Here is a 22,254-nt window from a genome sequence, read left to right as displayed (position 1 = left end):
GGAATGAATATATAATATAGTAGACATATCATTGACAAAATATTTAAGAAACACCTGTATTAGTTCTTAATCACTGAATCATAGAATCATGTAATGGTTAGGGTTGGAAATGACCCTCAGATCCAGTTCCAATCCCCTGCCATGGGCAGGGACACCTCACACTAAACCGTCTCACCCCTGACTCTGTCCAACCTGGCCCTGAACACTGCCAGGGGTGGAGCATTCATAACTTCCTTGGGCAACCCATTCCAGTGTCTCACCACCCTCACAATAAAGAACTTTTTCCTTATATCTTCCTGAACTTCCCTGTTTGAGTCTGAACCCGTTACCCCTTGTCCCATCACTACAGTCCCCAATGAAGAGTCCCTCCCCAGCATCCCTATAGCCCCCTTCAGATACTAGAAGACTTCTATGAGGTCTCCACGCAGCCTTCTCTTCTCCAGGCTGAACAGTCCCAACTTTCTCAGCTGTCTTCATACGGAAGGTGCTCCAGCCCCCAGATCATCCTCATGGCCCTCCTCTGGACTTGCTCCAACAGCTCCATGTCCTTTTTATGTTGATGACACCAGAACTGTACACAATACTACAAGTGAGGTCTCACAAGAGCAGAATAGAAGGGCAGGACCACCTCTTTCGATCTGCTGGTCACACTCCTTTTGATGCAGCCCAGGATACGGTTGGCTTTCTGGGCTGTGAGAAGCCAGCTGATGTTAATTTTCTCATCAACCAACACCTCCAAGTCCTTCTTCGCAGAGCTGCTCTGAATCTCTTCCCTGCCCAGCCTGTGGCTGTGCCTGGGATTGCTCTGACCCAGGTGTAGGACCTTGCACTTGGCACAGTTAAACTTCATGAGGTTGGCATCAGTCCACCGTAGAAGTGTGTCAAGGTCCCTCTGGATGGCATTTCTTCCTTCCAGCGTATCACACAGCTTGGTGTCATCGGCAAACTTGCTGAGGGCGCACTCAATTCCACTGTCCAGATGGCCAACAAAGATGTTGAACAGGATTGGCCCCAACACCAAGTTCTGAGGGACACCACTAATTACCTGTCTCCAATTGGACATTGGGCTGTTGACTGCACGTGTGTGCAGCCATCCAGCCAATTCTTTATCCACCAAGTGGTCCATCCACCAAATTTATGTCTTCTCCAGTTCATAGACAAGGATGTCATATGGGACAGTGTAAGTATTTGGAAAGAATCTTTTCAACTAATTTCTCCTTCAGAAGGAAGCCTCTTAGATGAGGGTTCATAAAACAAGGCAAATGTCTTCCTTTCTTACTCTCTGCCTTGTTTTTGATACATAATTCCCAAACACCACCAGAAAGGTAACAGGACGCTTTCGACAGCAATCTCCTTGATTATATATCCATGTTTGATTCTGTGAATTACACTCTTAATGCTTTGTACTCTCTTATAACAAGAGGATTAAGAGCCTAGGACATAAAAAGGTATTATTACAACTCCTTTAGGAATGCCAGAAGCCTGTCATGAAAACAGTGTCATGTGAAGAGAAATCAACATACCAACTTAGATGGGCTTGAGACAGGTGGCACTAGAGAATACTTAGTGCTATTAGGAAACTATTCAAAACTACTTTTAAGTCTATTTTGTATCTAATTCACTGTTTGTTTCCAGAAGCAAAGACTCAATGATATTCTTTACACTCTTTTTATATTATATAATGAGAAATATGAGATTGAATTGTCTTATTTTGGGCATATCAATGAAGATGGTGTGTAGAAAAGAACATAAATAATTAAAATTATAGAGTTTGAGGAACTAAACATACAAGTTTTGATTATGCACTTTAACTTCATTTTTATGAATACTGTGGGTGAATTTATTTTACACATCTATTTGTAAAAGATAAAGGGTCTTTTCTTTAGGGACTCAGACTCAAACCAGCTTCTTTAGTTTTTAAAGTTTCCGTATATATTTCAGTTATTTTTGTTTCAGTGTTATGTTTAAAAAAAAACAAAAACCAAAAATCAACAGATAATACTGGCATTTACTTCCAATTAGTGCTATTTCTTTAAACTCTAAGCTTTTTAAGATATGTGTATGTGAAATGCCTAACATGGTGGGAACTGATTTTGGTTATGCATAGTCATGAGATTTGACACACCACAGTACTGTAGTGGAAGGGCAAATTAAACAAGGACGCCATAAAATGTAAGAGATGTATGTACTTAAATTGTAAGAGTTATATACAAAGAATGCTGTAAAAATGGGATGATAACAAAAGACTTTTAATCCCCATATGAAAAGTTAGACCTTTTTTTTAACTCTTTGTCAGTATCTGTAGCAAATCTTTTCATGGAATGATACTGACTGATAGAGACTGTGAGAGATTATTTAATGCACTTACTTCTTCGAGTCAGGAGGGCTTAAATGACACATGCTTAAATGTGTCATAATTGACAAACACTGGTCTAACATATTCTTCTAAGTTCACACATCAAATAGTCCACACCATACCCAGGAAATCTGTTCATGTGCATCAATATCTGTAGAATCAGTTTCTTACTGATCATCTCCTGGGTAATTTAAATCATTTAAGTCAAGTGTTTCCCTACATTCCTTTCATAGGAAGAGCAGAAGAATGTTATCGCAAAAATCTCTTCAAAAAAATTATATATGTTGATATAGATATAGATACAGAATCATAGAATCATAGAATAGTTAGGGTTGGAAAGGACCTTAAGAGCATCTAGTTCCAACCCCCTGCCCACACCTCACACTAAACCATCTCACCCAAGGCTCTGTCCAACCTGCCCTTGAACACTGCCAGGGACGGAGCCCTCACAACTTCCCTGGGCAAGCCACTGCAGTGCCTCACCACCCTTACATTAAATAACTTCTTCTTTATATCCAATCTAAACTTCCCCTGTTTAAGTTTTAACACGTTACCCCTTGTCCTGTCCCTACAGTGCCTAATGAATAGTCCAACCCCAACATCCCTATAGGCCCCCTATATATAGATATAGATATATATCCCTATAGGCCCACTATATAGATAGATATAGATGCTATAGATATAGAGATATAGACGATAGATGATACAGATAGATATAGATATAGATGTAGATATATAGATGATATAGATATAGATGATATAGATATAGATGATATGGATAGATATCCTATGGCAATTTTTTTTTGGTACATGTTTTCTAAAATTCTAGTTTTTGTTGTTGTTTCTTTTTCCTGGAATTTCTTAATTTCTTCAGACAACCCGTACTTGTCTTGACTGTCCTGAACAATATAGTACATCTAAGGCTCTACCAAAGCTGATCAGAGGAATTATTTGTTTTTCAGGCTGTATATCTGTTCATATAGTGCCAGGATTACATTTTAGCAGCAGCATGGCATTGTTGCCTCATATTTTACTTGTTCTTCACTAACAGCAAAACTTCTGCTGAACTGATATCTAGGCATTTGATCCCACTGGTTATCTCTGCTGATTATTCTGTTTTTTCAAGATTATTTTCTTTCTGTTTCTCTTCTGTAACATATTGGTGAAACCTCTAAGCCTGTTTCCATCTTTATTTTTAAGAAGCCCATGCTTTATTTCACTATTTACTCATTAGTATATTAGTAATTACCATTATTAGAAAACTGTTTTCTAACAGAAAAAAAAAAACCACCCCCCCAGCACACGCAAAAAAAAAAAAACAAAAAAAACAACAAAGACAAAAAAAAATTCAAGCCAACATTATTTCTGGAGGCTTACCTACAGATTCAACATCAATTAGATTTTCCAGCTGTTCTTCTCTGTATGTGCTTTTGCTTTTACTACAGCAAGGCTGAACAGCATTTCCCTTTTCTAATGCTGTTTGATGTTACCTGTATGACAACCATAGTTTCAGAAGTATTTTACTGATTTATCCACTCTCTGTGCAGCTGGTATTTTCACTGCCAAACGTTTTCTTCATGTTGAATCTTTTGGAAACATTCCAGCAAAACAGTGCAAGCATTTCTGAAAATTAGTCTGGGAAAAAAAAATGTTTTAGCTAATATTTGAAGTACAGGGATAACAACAACAAAATTAACTGTCAGATCTTGCTTTCTAGTGATTTTAGTGGGTCAATGTTTCAAAGCAGCACCCCTACATTTATTAGGATGAGAGATACACTCTTTATTAATGCTATGACAATGTGTTTAATTAATTCAATTCTATAATTTTAAAGCAGTTAAATTTGCAATGTAGACTCCAAATGATGTTCATTTTCTCAAACTTAATTGAACACTAAATAGTTAAATTGAACATTTAAATTTGAACTAGCCACTTTAGACTACTCTTACACTCAGTGAAGAGAAACAGGCATGTCCAGAAGACAATTCACCTTATTCAAAAATATTCATCTAAGAAAGAGATAAGATAAATCCTCATCATTGACAGAATGAAATACTCAAACTTACGTGTCTTACTGACCCATTATACATAGCAAATGGTATCATCAATTTGGCAATGGCTGAGGAAACAGGTCAGAGAAACACAGTAAAACTAGGGGCTGGAGAGAAAATATAGGAATGGTAATTCTATTCAAATTCTATTAAAACCAACAAATGAGTTGGAGGAAGGTGTAAATGATACTGAAATTCAAGAATTAGTGACAGAGAAACAGCAGAATGAGGGATCAGACAAGCTGTTAAAGAACTATAGGACAATTGCACTTGATTTGTGAAAGTATCTAGCACAAGATACAGCAAAGAATAGACAGTTCTGCATTACAGTAAGTAACCTGTTGAGTAAACCAAGGAGACAGATCTCAAGAGAAGCCAGTAAAATCAAGTAACACTATCTGAGTATGATGGTGCATCCCCCTCCCTTCCTCTTTCCTGGACACCTCTGCTTCCACAGGCAGCTACTGTTAGGCCACACTTTGCCCAAATGCAAGGAGCTAGACAGCTGGACACCCCTGACCATTAATTGTAACTGCCTAACAAAGGTGGGAACGGCCACATAGATATTAGGAAGGTCACATATTCCCTGATCATATCAGGAGTTCTTTTGAGACGGTAACTCATTCCCTGGAAAAGATTTGAGACCAAGATGAAAATTTACTGACTAAAGCAAATCATCTTAAGACCCTATAAATAGTAGTCCAAGAGACAGTGAGCTCTCTGGGACCCAAGCGGGCTGAGACCAGTCACCTCCCTCCAAGTGGCACACCTCTCAGAGTCAGTAAATTCTCAGTTTACGAAACAGGGGGTTATCTGCCTGGGCTGTTATAGCTGCTCACTGACACTCAACCTTTTGTCCGTTGAGGAGTATTGAGAAAGGTGATGTGAGTATATTACTTTTCACTGCACCTGAGTGAAATTTTTAGCATATGTACATGTATATATGTATATACATCTATATATTCATGTATCTCCATGTTGGTATGTTGTTTTAGTTTAGATACTTAATTTTAAATATATATATATATATTAGCTTCAATATCCAAGTGCTGTTAGAAATCTCGTTATTCATTTTAACAACACAAACTGCTCCTAAATTACACTTGTAATCCTCTAGACATACACCATTGTCCAAGTCTGATACTAGACTTTATCCAGCTGCACCTAGACTCCTCTCCAAAGCCAGGGAGTCTAGTCTGAACCTTGACCGCTGAGCCCGACTTAACAGGAGGATGTCCTTATTCCCCTTCTTTCATTAGACACAAACCATTGACCAGTCTGAGACTAAAATTGGGTCCAGCTGCACTCAGGCTCTTTCCAAGAGGAAGTTCAGGAAGCAAGGGGTTCCAATCTGAAACTTGTGACTCAATGGGAGGGTTTCCCTTACACTTTTCACTTTCAAAACCCCTACCTCAGTTTCCTTTTAAATTCCTTTAAACTTAAAGTGTTGTCAAAGTCTAAGACTAGGACTAGATCCAGCTGCATCTAGGCTCTGTTTATAAAGAAGGGTCTAGTCTAAACCTCATGACTCAACAAAGGCCTCCCTTATTCCTTTGTATTTTTGGTTTCCATACACATTATTTCAATTCTGTAAAAATCACTTTAACCCAATCCCATATAAATCATTGCCAATTCTGACACAAACTCTTTCTGAATGTAACAAAGTGAACCTTGCCATCAAATTCAGTTGAACCACACATTCATAAATTTCTATTAAAATTACTTTTGATAATACGTGTGACAGTGATTCTTTTAGTGACCTGGAATATTAAGTTTCACAACACTGAGCAAGGAACCTATGATTTGAACAGTGCAGTCAGAAAGAGTTTGAGACTGTGGAAAGGAGAAAAAAGAATAAGAACCAGAAAGCGAGCATATAATTAAGACGACAAGAGCTTAAAGAGGATGGAACAAAAGGAAGTAAGTTTGGGAGCACCAAGAAGAAAACTGTATGAGTCTGTCCTTACTACTAGGTTCGCAAATGCAGCAGAAGACTCTGAAGGCTTGCTATCCCTTCAGTTATCATCTACTCCAATCTTTCTGCATAGGAAGTATACAATCACTGTTGCAACTATCCACACAAAAATCAACAACTTCCTTTTGCCATTAGCTATTCTGTCAGTTGAAGTGGCAGTGGGATATATACAGTGAATTCTCAAGTTTCAGCCCTGCATCCAAGTGGTGGATGCAAAAAGTAACAGCACATGAAATGATGTGTGTTGCTCTTCTTCCTTTGTTAAAACAAAAAAAAAACCAAAACAACCCACATTAGAAATGATGTTCTACAGATAGCAAAGCTGAAGATGACACAGGAAATTCCAGAACTAGATTTTCCTTGTGACTTTAATTCCATCTATGTGTACCTACAGTCTCACTATGATCATGCACTATTTTTTTATCACAAGATTCTTTTGTATCCCAGGCACAGAACATGCATCCTCTGAGAATTAACCAGTACATCGGAAGGAAAAGGTCTGTGTTCTGTGTTATGCATGAACCCTGCTTTTTTTTTTTTTTTTTATGAAAGTCAAAAGCGTAAGTATAAAAGCACAGAAGCTAAGTAACCATTTTTTAAAGTTTTATAACTGAGGAAAAGCCAGCTCATGGTAAAGAAAAATTAATTATTCTCTTCTGGTTCCATAACCTAGAAATGCAGAATTGTGTGATCTATATTCCACCTCTAGCATTAAATTACATTCTTAACAGAGCACAGTTAACAAAACACAGCTAACAGAGCCGTTAGTTAGCCAAGTCAATGGGAAATGTAAACAGCTACAAATTTGGCATCTACAGTACCTAATTTTAGGATCTGGCTATCACAGTAGTACCCACAGTTCATATTTTGATATTTAAATAATGCAAAGAGGATAGCACCTCAGAAAGGCATTGAGTTGAACAATTTCTATGTTCAGTTGAGAAAATACTTAAAGATATGAGAGTTTACAGGACAGATGGGAAGATTGTCTTGATCCCCCTTTTTTGTAAGCTCAGGTACCAAGGTCACAGCTGCAAATAGAAAACTTCATTTACTTAGAAAACAGAGCCCAGGATCCTCTCTTGAGACAAGGTACACATAGAACAGTATACCAAGTACTTAAGTTCTAAATTTTGATGGCAATGTTATTGACACTTTCTAAAATTATCAGAATGTTTTCTTAATAAATTAGAAAACTGCCCTGAAATTCTTGCTTATCCCAACAGGTTTCAAACTTGTAACCTTCTATATCATTGTCCTAACCACAAGGTGGTAGGCTGCTAAGAGAAAAGGAGGAAGACCTGAAAGTGGGAGAGATTAATGATCAAATAAAATATTTGTGGAATCAAAACAGAAAAATACAAAAGAAATGCTTACCCAACAGTTTCGATTTTATCGATTGATCATTATTGTTTCTTATCAAATAATTATTTAATTTGAATAAATAGTTCTGAGTGTAGAGACTTCTCAACTAAATTGCTCAGTTAATGTTTAAATTACAAAATTATGCATTCACTTTTTAACCTTTTGGATTCCCATTAATACTGAATTTTTTGCTTCCCACTGACAAGTTTGACAGGAATGGTAGAAAAAGTTCCTTCCTCATGACTTTTTCTGGCAAAGCAAGGTTTGAGTGTGAAACTGCTGTGTAGGAAGGGCACGGTACTCAGTCATTTCACTTCTTGCTTTACAGTATACTGTTAAACAGTATCTAATGGTGGGAGGACTTGCCATCTTTCAGAAGCTGATTTTTCAAACGCTTGTATGTTTTGTGAAAGACCTCCTCACTGTCAGTGCTTGTTTTGTATGGACTAGGCATATCTACTTCAAGCTACCTCTCAAACAAAACATTTATTGAATCCTGTGCTCCTTACTCCTCTTGCATGCATCCAGAGGAGTCCAGAACTGGTTTGCAGAAGGGCTCATTACTTATGGGTGCAACTGAGAACACAGAAAGTAGAATGACAAAAAAGCTATATGCTCTGAAATGAGCAATTAAATTCTTTATTTGCTTTTATATCTCTCTCTGACTTACCCCGCCATTGTAAAACAGGGCAGTTGTAAAGATAAACCCATGAAGTCTATGACGCACGTACTGGGTGCAGTGGTGAACGGTGCTGAGAGCTCATGAGTAATGATATCTTCATAGGATTCAGACAGTGTAAACCAAGCAAAGCATACTATCATTCCCTGAGGAACGAGGAAAGAAAATACCAACTTTTTGCTTATTAAGTGAATGCTTCTCGTGTTGAGGGATGATTAATGTCATGTGATATAAGCTATTATGATAAACTCCATTAAAAACTCGTAGTGAATGGCTATACAGAAAATCTTAGCCACTGATATTTTCCAAGCATTTTTGTGATTGATTTATAAATATGAATTGTAAATTCAGCATACAGATTTTGGTTTCTAACAGCTTTTTCTTACAAAATTAAGATAAAAATAGAATCTATGTTTAACTATCTAATGTAGTTGTTGTCAGATTTGTCATACAGGGTCTAAAACAATTTGATATGCAAATTTTCAAGCAATTTCATGCAATCAAATAGTGATTTAATATTAACTGTTAACTTTAAAACATTTTTTTGCTTTTACAAATGCAAAATGGAATGTAGAACCATTATGTCAGTACTTTATGCCGTGCATGAAGTCCAGCCTTTCATTCTTCTTAATGCCAATGGGCAGCCCTGCGGAGAAGGACTTGGAGGTGTTGGTCAATGAGAAACTGAACATGTGTCAGCAATGTCTGCCTGCAGCCCAGAAAGCCAACCATATCCTGGGCTATATCAAAAGGAGAGTGACCAGCAGGATGAAGGAGGTGATCCTGCCCCTCTACTCTGCTCTTGTGAGACCTCACTTGGAGTATCGGGTACAGTTCTGGTGTCCTCAACATAAGAAGGACATGGAGCTGTTGGAATAAGTCCAGAGGAGGGCCATGAGGATGGTCAGGGGGCTGGAGCACCTCCTGTATGAAGACAGGCTGAGAAAGTTGGGACTGTTCAGCCTGGAGAAGAGAAGGCTGCGTGGAGACCTCATAGCAGCCTTCCAGTATCTGAAGGGGGCCTACAAGAATGCCAGAAAGCAGCTCTTCATCAGGGACTGTAGTGATAGGACAAGAGGCAATGGGTTCAAACTTCAATGGGGGAAGTTCAGGTTAGATACAAGGAAGAAGTTCTTTATTGTGAGGGTGGTGAGACACTGGAATGGGCTGCCGAAGGAAGTTGTGAATGCTTCTCTGGCAGTGTTCAAGGCCAGGTTGGACAGCCTTGAGTGACAGGGTCTAGTGTGAGGCGTCCCTGCCTTGGCAGGGGGTTGGAACTGGAGGGAATTTTTTAAGACCAGGTTCAACAGGGTTTTGAGCAAGCTGGTCTAGTGGAAAGTGTCCTTTCCCATGGCATTTGGGATTTATAAAAGGACTAATTTCTACAGAAGTAGTGAGACATAACTTGCAAGGGCATTAGAAGTTTGCTGGATCACGGAGCTTTCAAGCACAGCACTGACATTTCTGCATCACTTGACCACCTCTTGCCACAGCATTCAAAATTCATATAGGTAAATGAAAGAGTCTTGGATGGAAAAAGTCTCAGACCCTAAAACTATCTCATTTAAATATCTCAAAAGGTGGCATTTTCATTAATAATAAAATGGTATCTCCCTGTCTTAGTCATTCTAAATCTGAACAATTTTAGCATATTTCTTCAACAAGATGAGTAGCTACTGATGACTAGGTGTGTAGCTTCAGTAGCAGAGAATGAAGAACATGGAACAAATGGATTATTAAAAAAAAACAGCAGTAAGAATAAATTAGATATATATCAGCACAGAATACATATTTGATGAGGAATTTCATCTTAGCAAGACAATTCTTCTGGACAAATTAAGTGGTGCCATTAAAATTCAGTAAGCTTCTGTCAGCATTGCAGATATCTGAAGATTTTCAGATCTGTGACATACCTAATGTAAAATCTATAGAATGAGATTATATTTGTGCCAGTTTTTAACCTCTTCTATTCAGTTCAGAAAACCTGAAGAGGTAATTTTGTTTTACCTGTCATGTATTATATTTCAGTAACAATTTGTATTGAATCCTATAATAAGCATTGTGTTGTTCAGAATAACTTCCAATGCTCATGAAAACTTCAGTATTGCTTTTCCTTTAAAAACGTTACCTAATTCATTCATCAGCTATCCTGCGTTTCTTTAAGGCATGTAGTTTCTAATTAACTATGATAACTGACAAAACAATTTATGAGTTTCAAGTACAGAATATATTCTATATATTCTTTTAGGTCTGTCTGAAAGGCTTAACGCACATGTATATTAATCTACAGCTATATTAAAATCAAACACGTGAACAGTGATGTCTCCTTATCAAATAAAATATAATATTTAATACCATATGCTTTACTACCAATATAAAGAACACAATTCTTTTCTGCTTAGAAACAGAACTATACTTTTTTTTTCTTTTTTCTATAGAAAAAGTAGTAAATTACAAGGGAAATGAAAATGCAATTATTTTAACGATGCGGAGGTGGGGGCAAGCAGAGTTAAAGCGATGAAGCATTTCATCCTCAGGATTATTTGTGTCACAGTATTCCTGACAGCTCTGTGTTCGCTACATTTCCTTCTAATGATTTTAATTTCTGTTTGGGCTGGGGGAAGAAGAGGGGACAAGGACTGAGAAAGAAAAGCAATTCAACATTAACTGAACTTTCATATGAGACACAAGCACCTGGATGTGTCTTGCTTGTTTTCACATCTTCTCAGGAGTCACTCAGTTGATGACTAGTAAAACTAATAATTTTCTCTGAGGTAGGCTGTGACACGATTTAGTCGCTGAGCTCCGCAAAAGCGAACGTCTTTACTTTTGAGCTTTTCACCTGCAGTCCCAATACTCAAAACACCACTTCCCGCTAGCATTTTAATGAACTTCTGAGAAAGTTGAGTGGTAACGATCCCCAGCGCGGAGCACCGGCTTTGAGATACGCGTCTGCCCAGGCCAGCCCCGAGGGCAGGAGCTGAGGCAGAGAAAGCGCAGGATAGGGGCAGAGGAAGGGCAGGACAGCAGTAGGACGGGGCAACGGCAGCATCCCCTGCCCACGGCACCCCGACGCCGCGAATGCCCGATGTCTCCTGAGACCCTCGGGCAGCCTCTCGCCCGCCCTTCCCGCGCGGCGGGGAGCCCTTCAGCCCCCAAAACCCTGTCATTACAAACGGAAGAGCCCTTCCAACCTCAGCCCCACCACCCTCCCGCAAAAATGTCCGCATACCAGCCCATCTGTTCCCCACCCCCGTAGCTGACCCCGCGGTTGATAGCCCACCACCGCGGGCACGGGGCAGGAACCCCCCGATGCACCCCGACGCGCGCAGATTGCGCCGGAGCAGCCGCGGTTCCCTTACCTGTGTCCGCCTCCATCACCTGTTGCCCGGCTGCCTCCATCCGCGCATTCCTCCGGCGCCTCCTCCCGCTTCGGCGGCGCCAGGGGCTTCTCGGGCTCCGGAGCCACCTCCATCCCGCCGGGCACACCCTCCTTCTCCAGGGACTCCACGTAGAAGACAGTGCGGGGCGCCGGCGGCCCCGGCCCGTGCCCGTGCCCTAGCCCGTGCCCCCCGCCGGGGCTGGAGGCGGACAGCAGTGTCCCGTTGAGCGGGCTGGCGGTGGTAGCAGCGGAGGAGGAGGCGGAGGAGGTGGATTTCTTCCAGAAGATGCTGTTGCCTCTCTCCTGGCTCTTCAACAGGCGGCTTTGGCTGGGCCCCCAGTGCTCGAAGCTGCTGTCGGGTGGCAGGCAGCCGCCCCCCGCCGGGCCGCCCACCGGCGAGGGGTGGCTGAACAGTTTCCAGCGGAGGCGCAGGATGTGCTTCACGTCGAAGTCTTTCCTGCCGGAGCCGGACATGGTGCTGCGGCGGTCAGGGTACGGGCGCCGGCTGAGGCGGGACTCACGGCGGCCAGGCAGGGCCGGGCGGCGGCGACGGTCTCAGAAGCAGCTCGGTGCGGCTCCGCTCACGGCAGCTGCGGTGGTTCCTCCGGGCAGCGCTGCGCTGTAGAGCGAGGGGTGGCAGCCGGCGGGAGGAGAGAGATGCGAGCACACAACAGTGGAGAGAGGATGGATGAATGGAGCGATGCACGGGGCCGAGAGGAGGTAGACACCCAGAAGGAAAGGGGGATAGACAAAGATGCCCAGAGCTGACGAGAATTACATGGTGATCAGTGGAAAGGGGAGGAGAAAAAGGCAGGAATGAGAGACATCTCTCAGGGGAAACAGACACTTGCTAGGGAAGAGCGGGTGAGAGAGGCTGAGAAGACGCGCTAATCTGATTAGCGGGGAAACGAGCTACAGCCCGGCGAGGACCTGCAGTGGCAGCAGCCACAGCGGGAGGCAGGTGGCTCTTCCTCCCTCTCTTAGAGATCTGTGACCGAGTGCAGCCAGAGGGAAAAAGTCGTAGGAAGCCTGTCTCCACCTCCCGCCTTCCCATCCTGTTTCTCAGGGGAGTCCCATGCCTGCAGTTACCTGGGGTGGCAAAGGCCGAGAGCTGGCACACAAAAAGAGGAGCTCCTTTATATACGCTGTACGTAGGAGAGAAAGGGAAAGAAAAAATCACGGCCGTGAGGCTGTCAAGGTTGTCAGTGTACAATTTTCTATCCATCTCAGCGTCTCTCACCAGGCCGCCCCCTCCCCTGTGTGTGACGCAGATGTGCTCTGGGGCTGTCAGTGGGAAGCGGCAGAGGGAAAAAGAGATGCTTCTGTTTTCTTCGTACAAGTTGTCAGGTCACTAACCGCCCGTCACAGCATCCTCCTCCCCTCCCTCCAGTGCAGGCCTCCTCACCTTGGTATTTTGGTTCTGAGAGCACAATGTAAATCTGGGAGCAAAATAAAGTGAAACAAGAAATGCAGCAGCAAAGTAAACACAAGAGTGTGAATCACAGGGGTACAGACTTAATAGACTGCATGCAGACTGGGTGAGGTTACAGGTTAACGATTTATTCTGTTGGCTTAGTGTTGATGTACCCGTAGAAAACACTGGATAGAAGGACAGTGTGTCAGAAATAACACTGCACATCTGCTTCTTACCTTTTATATCTGCTCTTAATGCACTTTGACAGTGTTAAACCCAAGGGAGCTTCCTTCACAACAGAGAGATCTGCTTAGAAACATCTGCCTACTGGGGAGGGGTGTCAAGAAGTACACTGTGCATCTGGGACATAATTACAGAGTTAAAAGCTTCATGGCGAAAAGTAGGGATACAAAAGCAAAACTCTATATCATCTGTTAGCTCATAAATCCCCAGGCATAAAAAGTTGGCAGCAATAAGATGACATTCTGAATGCCTGCGTTCCACCTGTATCTTAGAAAATAGAATTTTAGAAGAAGATTTATCTCTAAGAAAAATATAAAAAAGGTTGCATTTTCCTTCAGATACTTCTCTTTGCATTGGCCAGCTTTATCCATGCACTTGTGAGCTATCACAAAAGTTTTTTATACTAACTCTTTGTGAAATCAAGAAATAAAGTTGAAGTAATTCTTTCCCTGAAGCTGGAATGCATTAGCTTTTTATTGATAAAACACTAGAGCTTGGAAATTACTCCAGAGAAAAACAGAAGTCAAACATTAATTAACAATTTTATTACTGTTTTGTTTACTTTATCACTGAAGTATATTACTGTTTTATTTACTGCTGAAGTAGTGCTTCTGGCTACAAACCGATATTAGGGTTTGTGTTTAACATTGATAAAGTTCTGGTTTTAAAGGAACAAGAAATTCAGGACCTAAAGTCCTGCTTTCAAAGGAAGAAAAATAGCCACCGCGTGTTTTAAATATTGATTTATGCCACAACAGCTGGACAGCAAACTCTCTAGTGCTTAAATTTTGCTCTCAGTATTCAGTGATTAAATAAATAAATAAATAATGATTAAAAAAAAAAAAGCACACAAAAAAAGCATTCTAAAGCAAACAGAAAAGACAGTTCTTTCTTATTCAGGAAGTAATCTGAGAGAATGCATGCTGCTTGGGAGAGGAGTAGGAAGAAAAGCCTAAAACTCTTCACCTAGAATTGGACAGAGGGAACATCATTCAGACACTTAAGAAGTGCATCTCTTAGGACAATATGTGTGAATTTTGGTTACTTAATGTCTAGTTACAAGCTCTACGAGATGTGGGTATGTACATATAAAGTAGATTTAATCAAGGAATACATAGACAGACAGTAGCATGCTATCTGTTCTGGTTTTAATACCTCTTAACTGATTAGGAAAATTCAGAAATGTGCTAAGAATTATGTAATTTCCTTGCCATATTATAAACCGTAGACGTTTTAAAATCTGCATTAATATTTTAGTTGATCATTTGATGTGAGTGGTTGACAAGTTAGATTTTCTAGGTTTATTTCTGTTGCATAGATAAATATAAATGACAGTATATTAAAATAATGTTTTTGTAAATATACATTGGATTGCATCCAATAAATATATTACAGTATCACCCTAGAAAGTGATTCATTTTTTTTTATCACTTTTCCAGTATACACTTGCAAGCAATTATAACAGAAAAAAAAAACAGGTTGCTATTTATACTTCTTTATATCAGTTATGTCAGTAACTGAAATAAATACTCTTGGATTTATTTTTAATAATTATAAATCTCAGCTCTTCAGTATATTGTGTATTGGCTTCCATATGCTTTTTATTTTTACTTTATTCTTTCACTTTTTAGTTCATATCCATTTTTTTTTTAAAGTAAGAGATGCATTCATTTTGTATGTATACCTGATTTTTCATGTATGAAGACATACGAGCACTTCTCTATCATAAAATGAACTCTGGAAAGGTCTCTTGATTTTCTTCATTCATATGACAGTCACAATTATTTTTTCAATTTACCATAAACAAGAGCTACCCAAAAAAAAAAGCTACACTGAAGAAGTAGCCAATATCACTGCATATAGTTAATTAATAGATTGGTTTCCTGAGCATAAACTAAAAGAATGAGTTTGGTTTACTTAGATTTCCATTGTTTCTTGCCTTTGTGTTTCCATGTGAACACATTTGACATATGCCAGTGAAGCAAAGAATATAGTCTAGGCTGTGACACAAAAAGATGAACAGAAATGTCTTTTGAGTTTCAGCTGAAGCTTCTGATATATAGAAAGAGTAACTTAACTCTATAGGTAGCCTAGACTTGCTTATCCATGAGGAGGAAAAAAAAAAAAAAAAAAGGAGATTCTCTACTGGAGTTCTAGGGACCTTGCTCATGCAAATTACAACAAAATAATTGCTATTCAGATATGTCTTAGTCTACTCATATGGGGTTGATACAGACATGAACACATGTAGCTAAGTTGGTGAAGGAAAACATTTTGATGCCTAACTGCCTTCCATCCGTATCTCAGACATTCCATGAAGTGTTAGTTAATCTCTCCTGTGTCTGTTGGTTGCACATTGGAACATAGTGAGTCACACTGTATATTTGTTTATTAAACAACAAGTTTCTGAACTTCTTCACCTGTTGTAGTTTCCCTGTTTTATACATACCCACTGAAATCTTGAATACTTTTACATACATTGCTTTAAAGTACTTATGGCTGTTTTTTCTTTATCAGTTAGGAAAACAGATGAAACTGATTAATCTTTATGTCCCTGTTATGAGTCAGATTCCTGACACTTTCTCTTTGTGTTTCTGTCTTTCTGATGCTCTTCAAATGAATTAAATTCACATAGTCATGTCTCAAGGTAGTATCATGCTATTTTTTTTTTCAGGAAAAATAGTTCAGGGATATATAACTTCTTTTAATAAGTCCTCCAAGCAGTAAAAATCACTTCCAAATAGAAGAACCTTGAAGTGGGTATCCAAACTGGTCAGATTTTATTAACCCTTTTTTTCCCTTCTTTCCATTTCAAAATTTTCAGTATTGTTTATTTTTAGGTTTCAGCTGTATCACATTAAGCTATTTACATACTGTACCCTGTATCCCAGGGAGAACTGGTGGATCAGGAATAAAGTCATAGTTGCAGTTAGTGACTGCTAAAACAAGCAACAAAGGAACCATCATGCAAAATAATTTCCTAACAGTACCATTAGAGTTATGTATAGTCCTAGTCTACAGTCAGCGTGAGTCTTCACATTACATTAAGTCAAAAGATACACAGCGAGTCTGAAGGTGATGAGCATATGTGTTACTATGGAATGATAGTTATTAATAAGCGAAGATATATGCTTATCAGCAAATTAAAAGAATAGGGGGGTAATTCTGTTGCTTAATTTTAATCTGTGTGGCCTTTTATTCCAGAAGACACTAAATTTTTATGAAAAGAGCAGAAAAAAACACGATACATCACTGTGCTTTGGATAAGGACAATACTAGAATGAACGGTTTTAAACCAAGAATGCGGGAATTCTCACATGAATGAATGAATGAATGAATGAATGAATGGATGAATGAATGAATGAAAATGAATGAACATGCACTTCAACTGTAAAGATGCTGTTTTTTGTGGGTGGTTAATTATATATTTAGAAGCAAGAATCTGAGGGTGTTATAAAGGTGCTGTGAAGAAGATCTATAGAATACTCAAGCTAAAGAGAGTAGGGAAAGAAAATGATGGGATCCATTGAGAGATCAAAACTTACTGAAAAGAAAGTGGCAGTGTGTTAAGTGATAAATAAATAATGTATTAGACTTGTTCTTTAAAATTCTATTGTGTACTAAGCATTTGAACAAGCTCTATGAAATGCACATATATTCTGAGTTGGTTTAGATAAGTAAACTGGGAAACACTGGGAAAAGATGGTAGTAGTGGGAAACTAAACTGTTAGGTTGTTTGTAATGTATACATATAATGCTGTGAGTCAGGAAGTGGAGTTTCAAGTAATTGAGCTGATTTTCCTTCCATAGTAGTATATATAAACATACTTAAAATGCTATAAATATGTCTACATTTATTGACGATTGTTTTCTAATGGCAAGAAAGGAATAACAAAACCAGACAAACAGTAAACCAAACCCAATTCACTTGTCAGATCTTGTGTGCGTTTTTGTAACGAGTTTTCAACTGAGATTGAAATTCTGAGAATTAGTATGCCTTTGATAAGTTAAAAGGTTAAATGTTATTTCTCAAATTTAACAGTGAGCTAGCACAGCGCAGGATGGATTTCTCTAAGTGTGATGACATAACCCAGCCACACTTATTTCAGAGAGTAACAAAAGTTGTTTCTCCATAGTTGCTGGTTACTGCCTCCATAGTAATGCTGGATAAAATAATGATACATGAATTGCTCTCACTGGTGATTTGATCAGATGCATTTTATTCTGCATTGCAGGAGCCTAGAAGACCACAGTCAGTTATCTCATATTAGCTTGAGGGACAGTCACTTCTTAAACAATTTCATATAAACACACCCTAAAGCAGTTTTTAAATGGTCGTAAACTTTCACTTAGGAAGAGTAAATGCTACAGGATTTGTCATGGATAAAGATTCATAAGTAAATAAAGGCTAGAGAACATAAAATTATGAAACCAGAAAAGTAATTATTAAATTTAGAAAAGTAGGCAAAATAAAGACTATTAAGGTTCTTCAATTCTAAAATCAGTTTCTCTCTTTGCAATGGTTGTCAGTTCTCTTGAGAAATATAATTTTTACTTGCAGTACCAAAGCTGGTGACAGATTACACTTTACTGAAAAAAGTACCTTTCTTTCAAAGTTTTGGTCGAAAGAAGCACCTAAACTCTATCTAGTGCACACTAGAAAGAGCACACAAACCTTTGTGCTCCTATGCCACGTTCCACGTAATATTCCTAGACCTTAACATTTGAAAGCCACTCGTGTCTCCCACTTGCTGATTCACACAGAAGCTGTTACTATCTATTTTAGGTTATCGAATTTCTCATTCAAATCACCAATAAGAAAAGTGTTAGACAAAGCAAAACAAAACAATCACTTTTAGCAGTGCTTCTATGAATTGTATCATATCAGTCTCTCAGAGGAAATTCTGGTGATGAAAATAGGAATTTTTTTTCTTAGTTAGCTTCAATAATAGTTGCTGTCTTTTTTTCTGTGGCTCAGAGCCTTCTTAGAATTGGTTTGCTTTCCTATTCTGTTTAAAAAAAAAATCCAGTTTCCTGCTGATTTTTTATTTAACGTTTATTTTCAGTATGAAGCAAAAAATTCTTCCAAATATTATATATTAGCAAATCACAACAATGGAGACACACATAGTTTTCAAAACAGACTATATAAAAATGAAGTATCTAGGATTTTACCACTACATATATACCAGTGAATTAAATTAAACAGAGCCAATATAACTGGCATAAGATGGTCAATACTGACAAGGCATTATCACAATCATTAAAATGGTTTTGGGTTGTATAAACTATCATCTCTCAAACTAGTTCAGGAATTAGCATAAGCCAGGAAACACTCTCAATAGGCGCTTTAGATATAGCTAAAGTTTTAGAGGATCTTTGAGAAGTCATGGCAGTCTGATGAAGTTTCCACTGACTAGAAAATAGGAATTATAACGCTGACTTTTAAAATGGAAAAAAAAAAGGAAGACCTGGGGAACTTCAGGCCAGTGAACTGCAGTGCATTGCCTAGCAAGGTCATGGAGCATATCCTCCTGGAAAGTATGCTAAGACACATGGACAATAAGGATGTGATTTGTGACAGCCAACATCACTTCATTAAGCAATGCCTGGCGAACTTGATGGCCTATGACAGGGTGATAGCGTTGGTGGACAAGTTAAGAGGGACTGATGTCATCTACCTGGGCTTGCGCAAAGCATTTGACACTGTTCCACGTGACATCTTTCTCCGGTGAGACATGGATTTGATGGATGGACCTCTTGGTGAATAAGGAATTAGCTGGATGGTTGTGCTCAAAGAGTTGTGGTCAGTGGCTCAATATCCAAATGGAGACCAGAGAGGAGCACCGTTCCTCAGGGGCCAATATTGGGTCTAGCACTATTTAAAATCTTTGTTAGTGACATGGACAGCAGGATTGAGTGCACCCTCCGCAAGGTTGCTGACACCACCAATTTGGGTGGTGCAGTCAATGCACTGGAGGGAAGAAATGCCATCCAGAGATGGGCCAATACCAACCTCATGAAGTTCAACAAGGCTAAGTGCAAAGCCCTGCACCTGGGTTGGGACAATCCCAAATACAGCTATAGGCTGGGTGAAGACTGTATTGAGAGCAGCTCTGTGGAAAAGGAATCTGAGGTATTGATTGATGAGAAACCCAACATGACCCACCAACGTGAGCTTGCAGCCCAGAAAGCCAGCCTTTCTGATACTGGGCTGCATCAAAAGAGTCATGACCAGCAGGTCAAGGGAGTCTCACCCTCTACTCCACTGTTTTGAAACCCCATCTGAAGTACCGCGCTCAACTCTGGGGCCTTCAGTGTGGACCTGCTCTATTGAGTCCAGGCCACAAAGATGGTTGGGGGCTGGAGCACCTCTCTGTGAAGACAGGCACAGAGACCTGGGGTCATTTAGCCTGGAGAAGACTCCAGGGAGACCTTGTTGCAGCCTTTCAGTCCTTAAAGGGGTCTACAAGATGGAGAGGGACTTCTTGCAGGGGCATGTAGTGATAGAACACGGGGAATGGGTTTCAATGGAAGAAGATATGTTTAGATTAGTTATTATGACGAAATTGTTTACTGTGAGTGTGGTGAAACACTGGACCAGGTTGCCCAGGGAAGTTTGATGATCTATAGCTGAAAGTATTGAAGGCCAAGGTTGGATGGGGCTTTGAGCAACCTGGTCTTGTGGAAGGTGTCCCTGCTCAGGGCAGTGGGGTTGGAACTAGATGATCTTTAAGGTCCTTTCCAACCCAAACCCTTCTATGATTCTATTATTCTATGATTTTATGATAAGAGCATTTAATCATATTGAGATAAATTGTGCTGTGCCATTTGGCCTGAGTACCAGAGCCTGAACAGAGAAGAGAATAGGCACTGGGAGATTTTGTTTATTGTTCTAGACATGACCTTATGATGCATATATTTCAACTTATAGGTACTTTTAAAGTAAAAATATATATATGTATACACATATATATATATATATATATATATATTTCAGGGGTGTTTCATCCTTAAAGCCTTTTAGCATTTAACAGAGAACAAAAGACTTCTGGACTTCTCTTAGGAACAAAGATCAGATGGAATAATAGCAGATTTGTAATGTCACATTACTGTAGATGTTATCTTTTGAATAACTTTCTTTCCAAGCCTGTATGACTTTATCTAGAATCTGAATAAGCAGCAATCTTAACCAATGCCATAAGACATTGTGTTATAAATTGAATATAGGAAAGAAGTCGTCTGGTTGAGATGAAAAAACAATCATGGTTTTGGTATTCACCTCCAAGTGATATGTGGTAATTTTAAATGTCCGTTTGTAGATAGGTTGTTTTAAAAGTAATGCTGCTTTTTTTTTTTTTTTTTAGAGATCTGATTTACAATTTATTGCTTTATTTTATAGGAAAAGTGACTATTGCTATAGAATTTAGTTTTAAAAAACAAAACGTTTTCTCTAACTAAAAGGATATTGGATTATTTTAAGGAATCCTTCCTGATAAAATTATTCAGTGTCTCAATTGCAATCTGTGTAATCAGAGTAGAAAGTAGAAAATACCAACTGTACTGCATTATATATATACAATTTTATTTTGAGATATGCATAGATGAATAGCATGTTATTGCTCAGAATAATGTTTAGTAACAAGTGTAATAATCTTAAAATTTTATATTAATTTTTTGCTATTTCAGAAATAAGTGTTGTATGCATTTCTAAATAAATATTTTCCTCCTGCAGTGTACAATTGAATATTTTTATGTATAGACCAGCAATTAACTTCTGTTAGTGTTAAATATGAACTTGCAGTTTTATATTTTGCCACTGAAAAGTATAAGCAAAAGTTCCATAATTAAACTGAGTCAAGATAAAATAAAATAATGTAGGAATTCCTCTACATCTCATTTGCATGCAATTACTTAAGACGTAAACCTTGCTGATCTTTCAATGCCTGTTAGTGACACTGAGTATTGAAACAAGTAACATATGATGATCTTGATGTCTTCTAACCTTTTCTCCAGCTCAGTCTCAATTGCCCTTTGGGTATAGCTTCCAGTCCATACTGCTGTAATTTCTTATGAATACATGTGCTTACAGTAGAAGCATTTCCCTGTTTTCAGGTGTTTCTCAAGGTATATAAGACCCCTGTCCTAAAAGGTGTGTATTCTGTCACGTAAGTTATTATTTAGTGTTTCTGCTGCCTTATGCTTCCCATATTTTCTGGTCTCAATGAACAGATTCCAAGACTGAAAAAAAAAAAATGTATACTTCCAGGTTTTGTTTTGTTTTTTTTTTTCATTTCCCATGAAAATTAAACTTTCAATTTGCAGTCGAGATACTTGTTGCAGGTACCAATTGCCTTAATATCACATTTAGTTGAAAATTTTGCGCTGCAGAGACACGGACGTTTTGTCTGTTGTCTCAGGAAATGGTGGATGTTTGGGCAGCTTCTGAATTCAAAGTTATATAGAGGAATCTTCCTTTCTGGGAAACCTAATATGAAAATACACACATAGTAATCTCTGAAGACTTTTACATTTAAAGTAACTTTTAATGACACTGAAATCTTTTATCATGCATATTATTGTTTCATGTCTTACATCACAGTCAAATAACTCTTTCAAAACTTCAGCAAGAACTTACAGTATTTCTTGCAGAGATGTATTATTTCTGTAAAAGAATTCTTCAGCACTTAGAATAAGGTAACAAAATGTAATTTATTCAAAAAGCAAAAGTGGAGCTTTGTTTCTGATTATGTGTACAACTGCTCTTTCATTTGTTTATATGCAGTGTC

General features: G+C 38.9%; 1 protein-coding gene across 1 annotated transcript in view; it reads right to left on the bottom strand.

Moving 5' to 3' along the window:
* Window positions 1–12,372, bottom strand: part of KLHL1 (kelch like family member 1) — a 213,955-nt gene extending 201,583 nt beyond the window's left edge. The window contains exon 1 of the mRNA XM_061445293.1: window positions 11,789–12,372. Within this exon, the coding sequence (XP_061301277.1) occupies window positions 11,789–12,282 (494 nt within the window). The 5' untranslated portion in view covers window positions 12,283–12,372. The remainder of the gene's footprint in view (window positions 1–11,788) is intronic.
* Window positions 12,373–22,254: the final 9,882 nt, after the last annotated feature.

This window comes from Pezoporus flaviventris, unplaced genomic scaffold (assembly GCF_033815535.1).
Source record: "Pezoporus flaviventris isolate CSIRO_AGI_PZ_B2104156 unplaced genomic scaffold, CSIRO_AGI_Pfla_v1 ptg000003l, whole genome shotgun sequence".
Taxonomy (NCBI): Eukaryota; Metazoa; Chordata; class Aves; order Psittaciformes; family Psittacidae; genus Pezoporus; species Pezoporus flaviventris.
The sequence above is the reverse complement of the archived record's forward strand: the minus strand, read 5'-3'. Positions and strand labels throughout refer to the sequence as shown.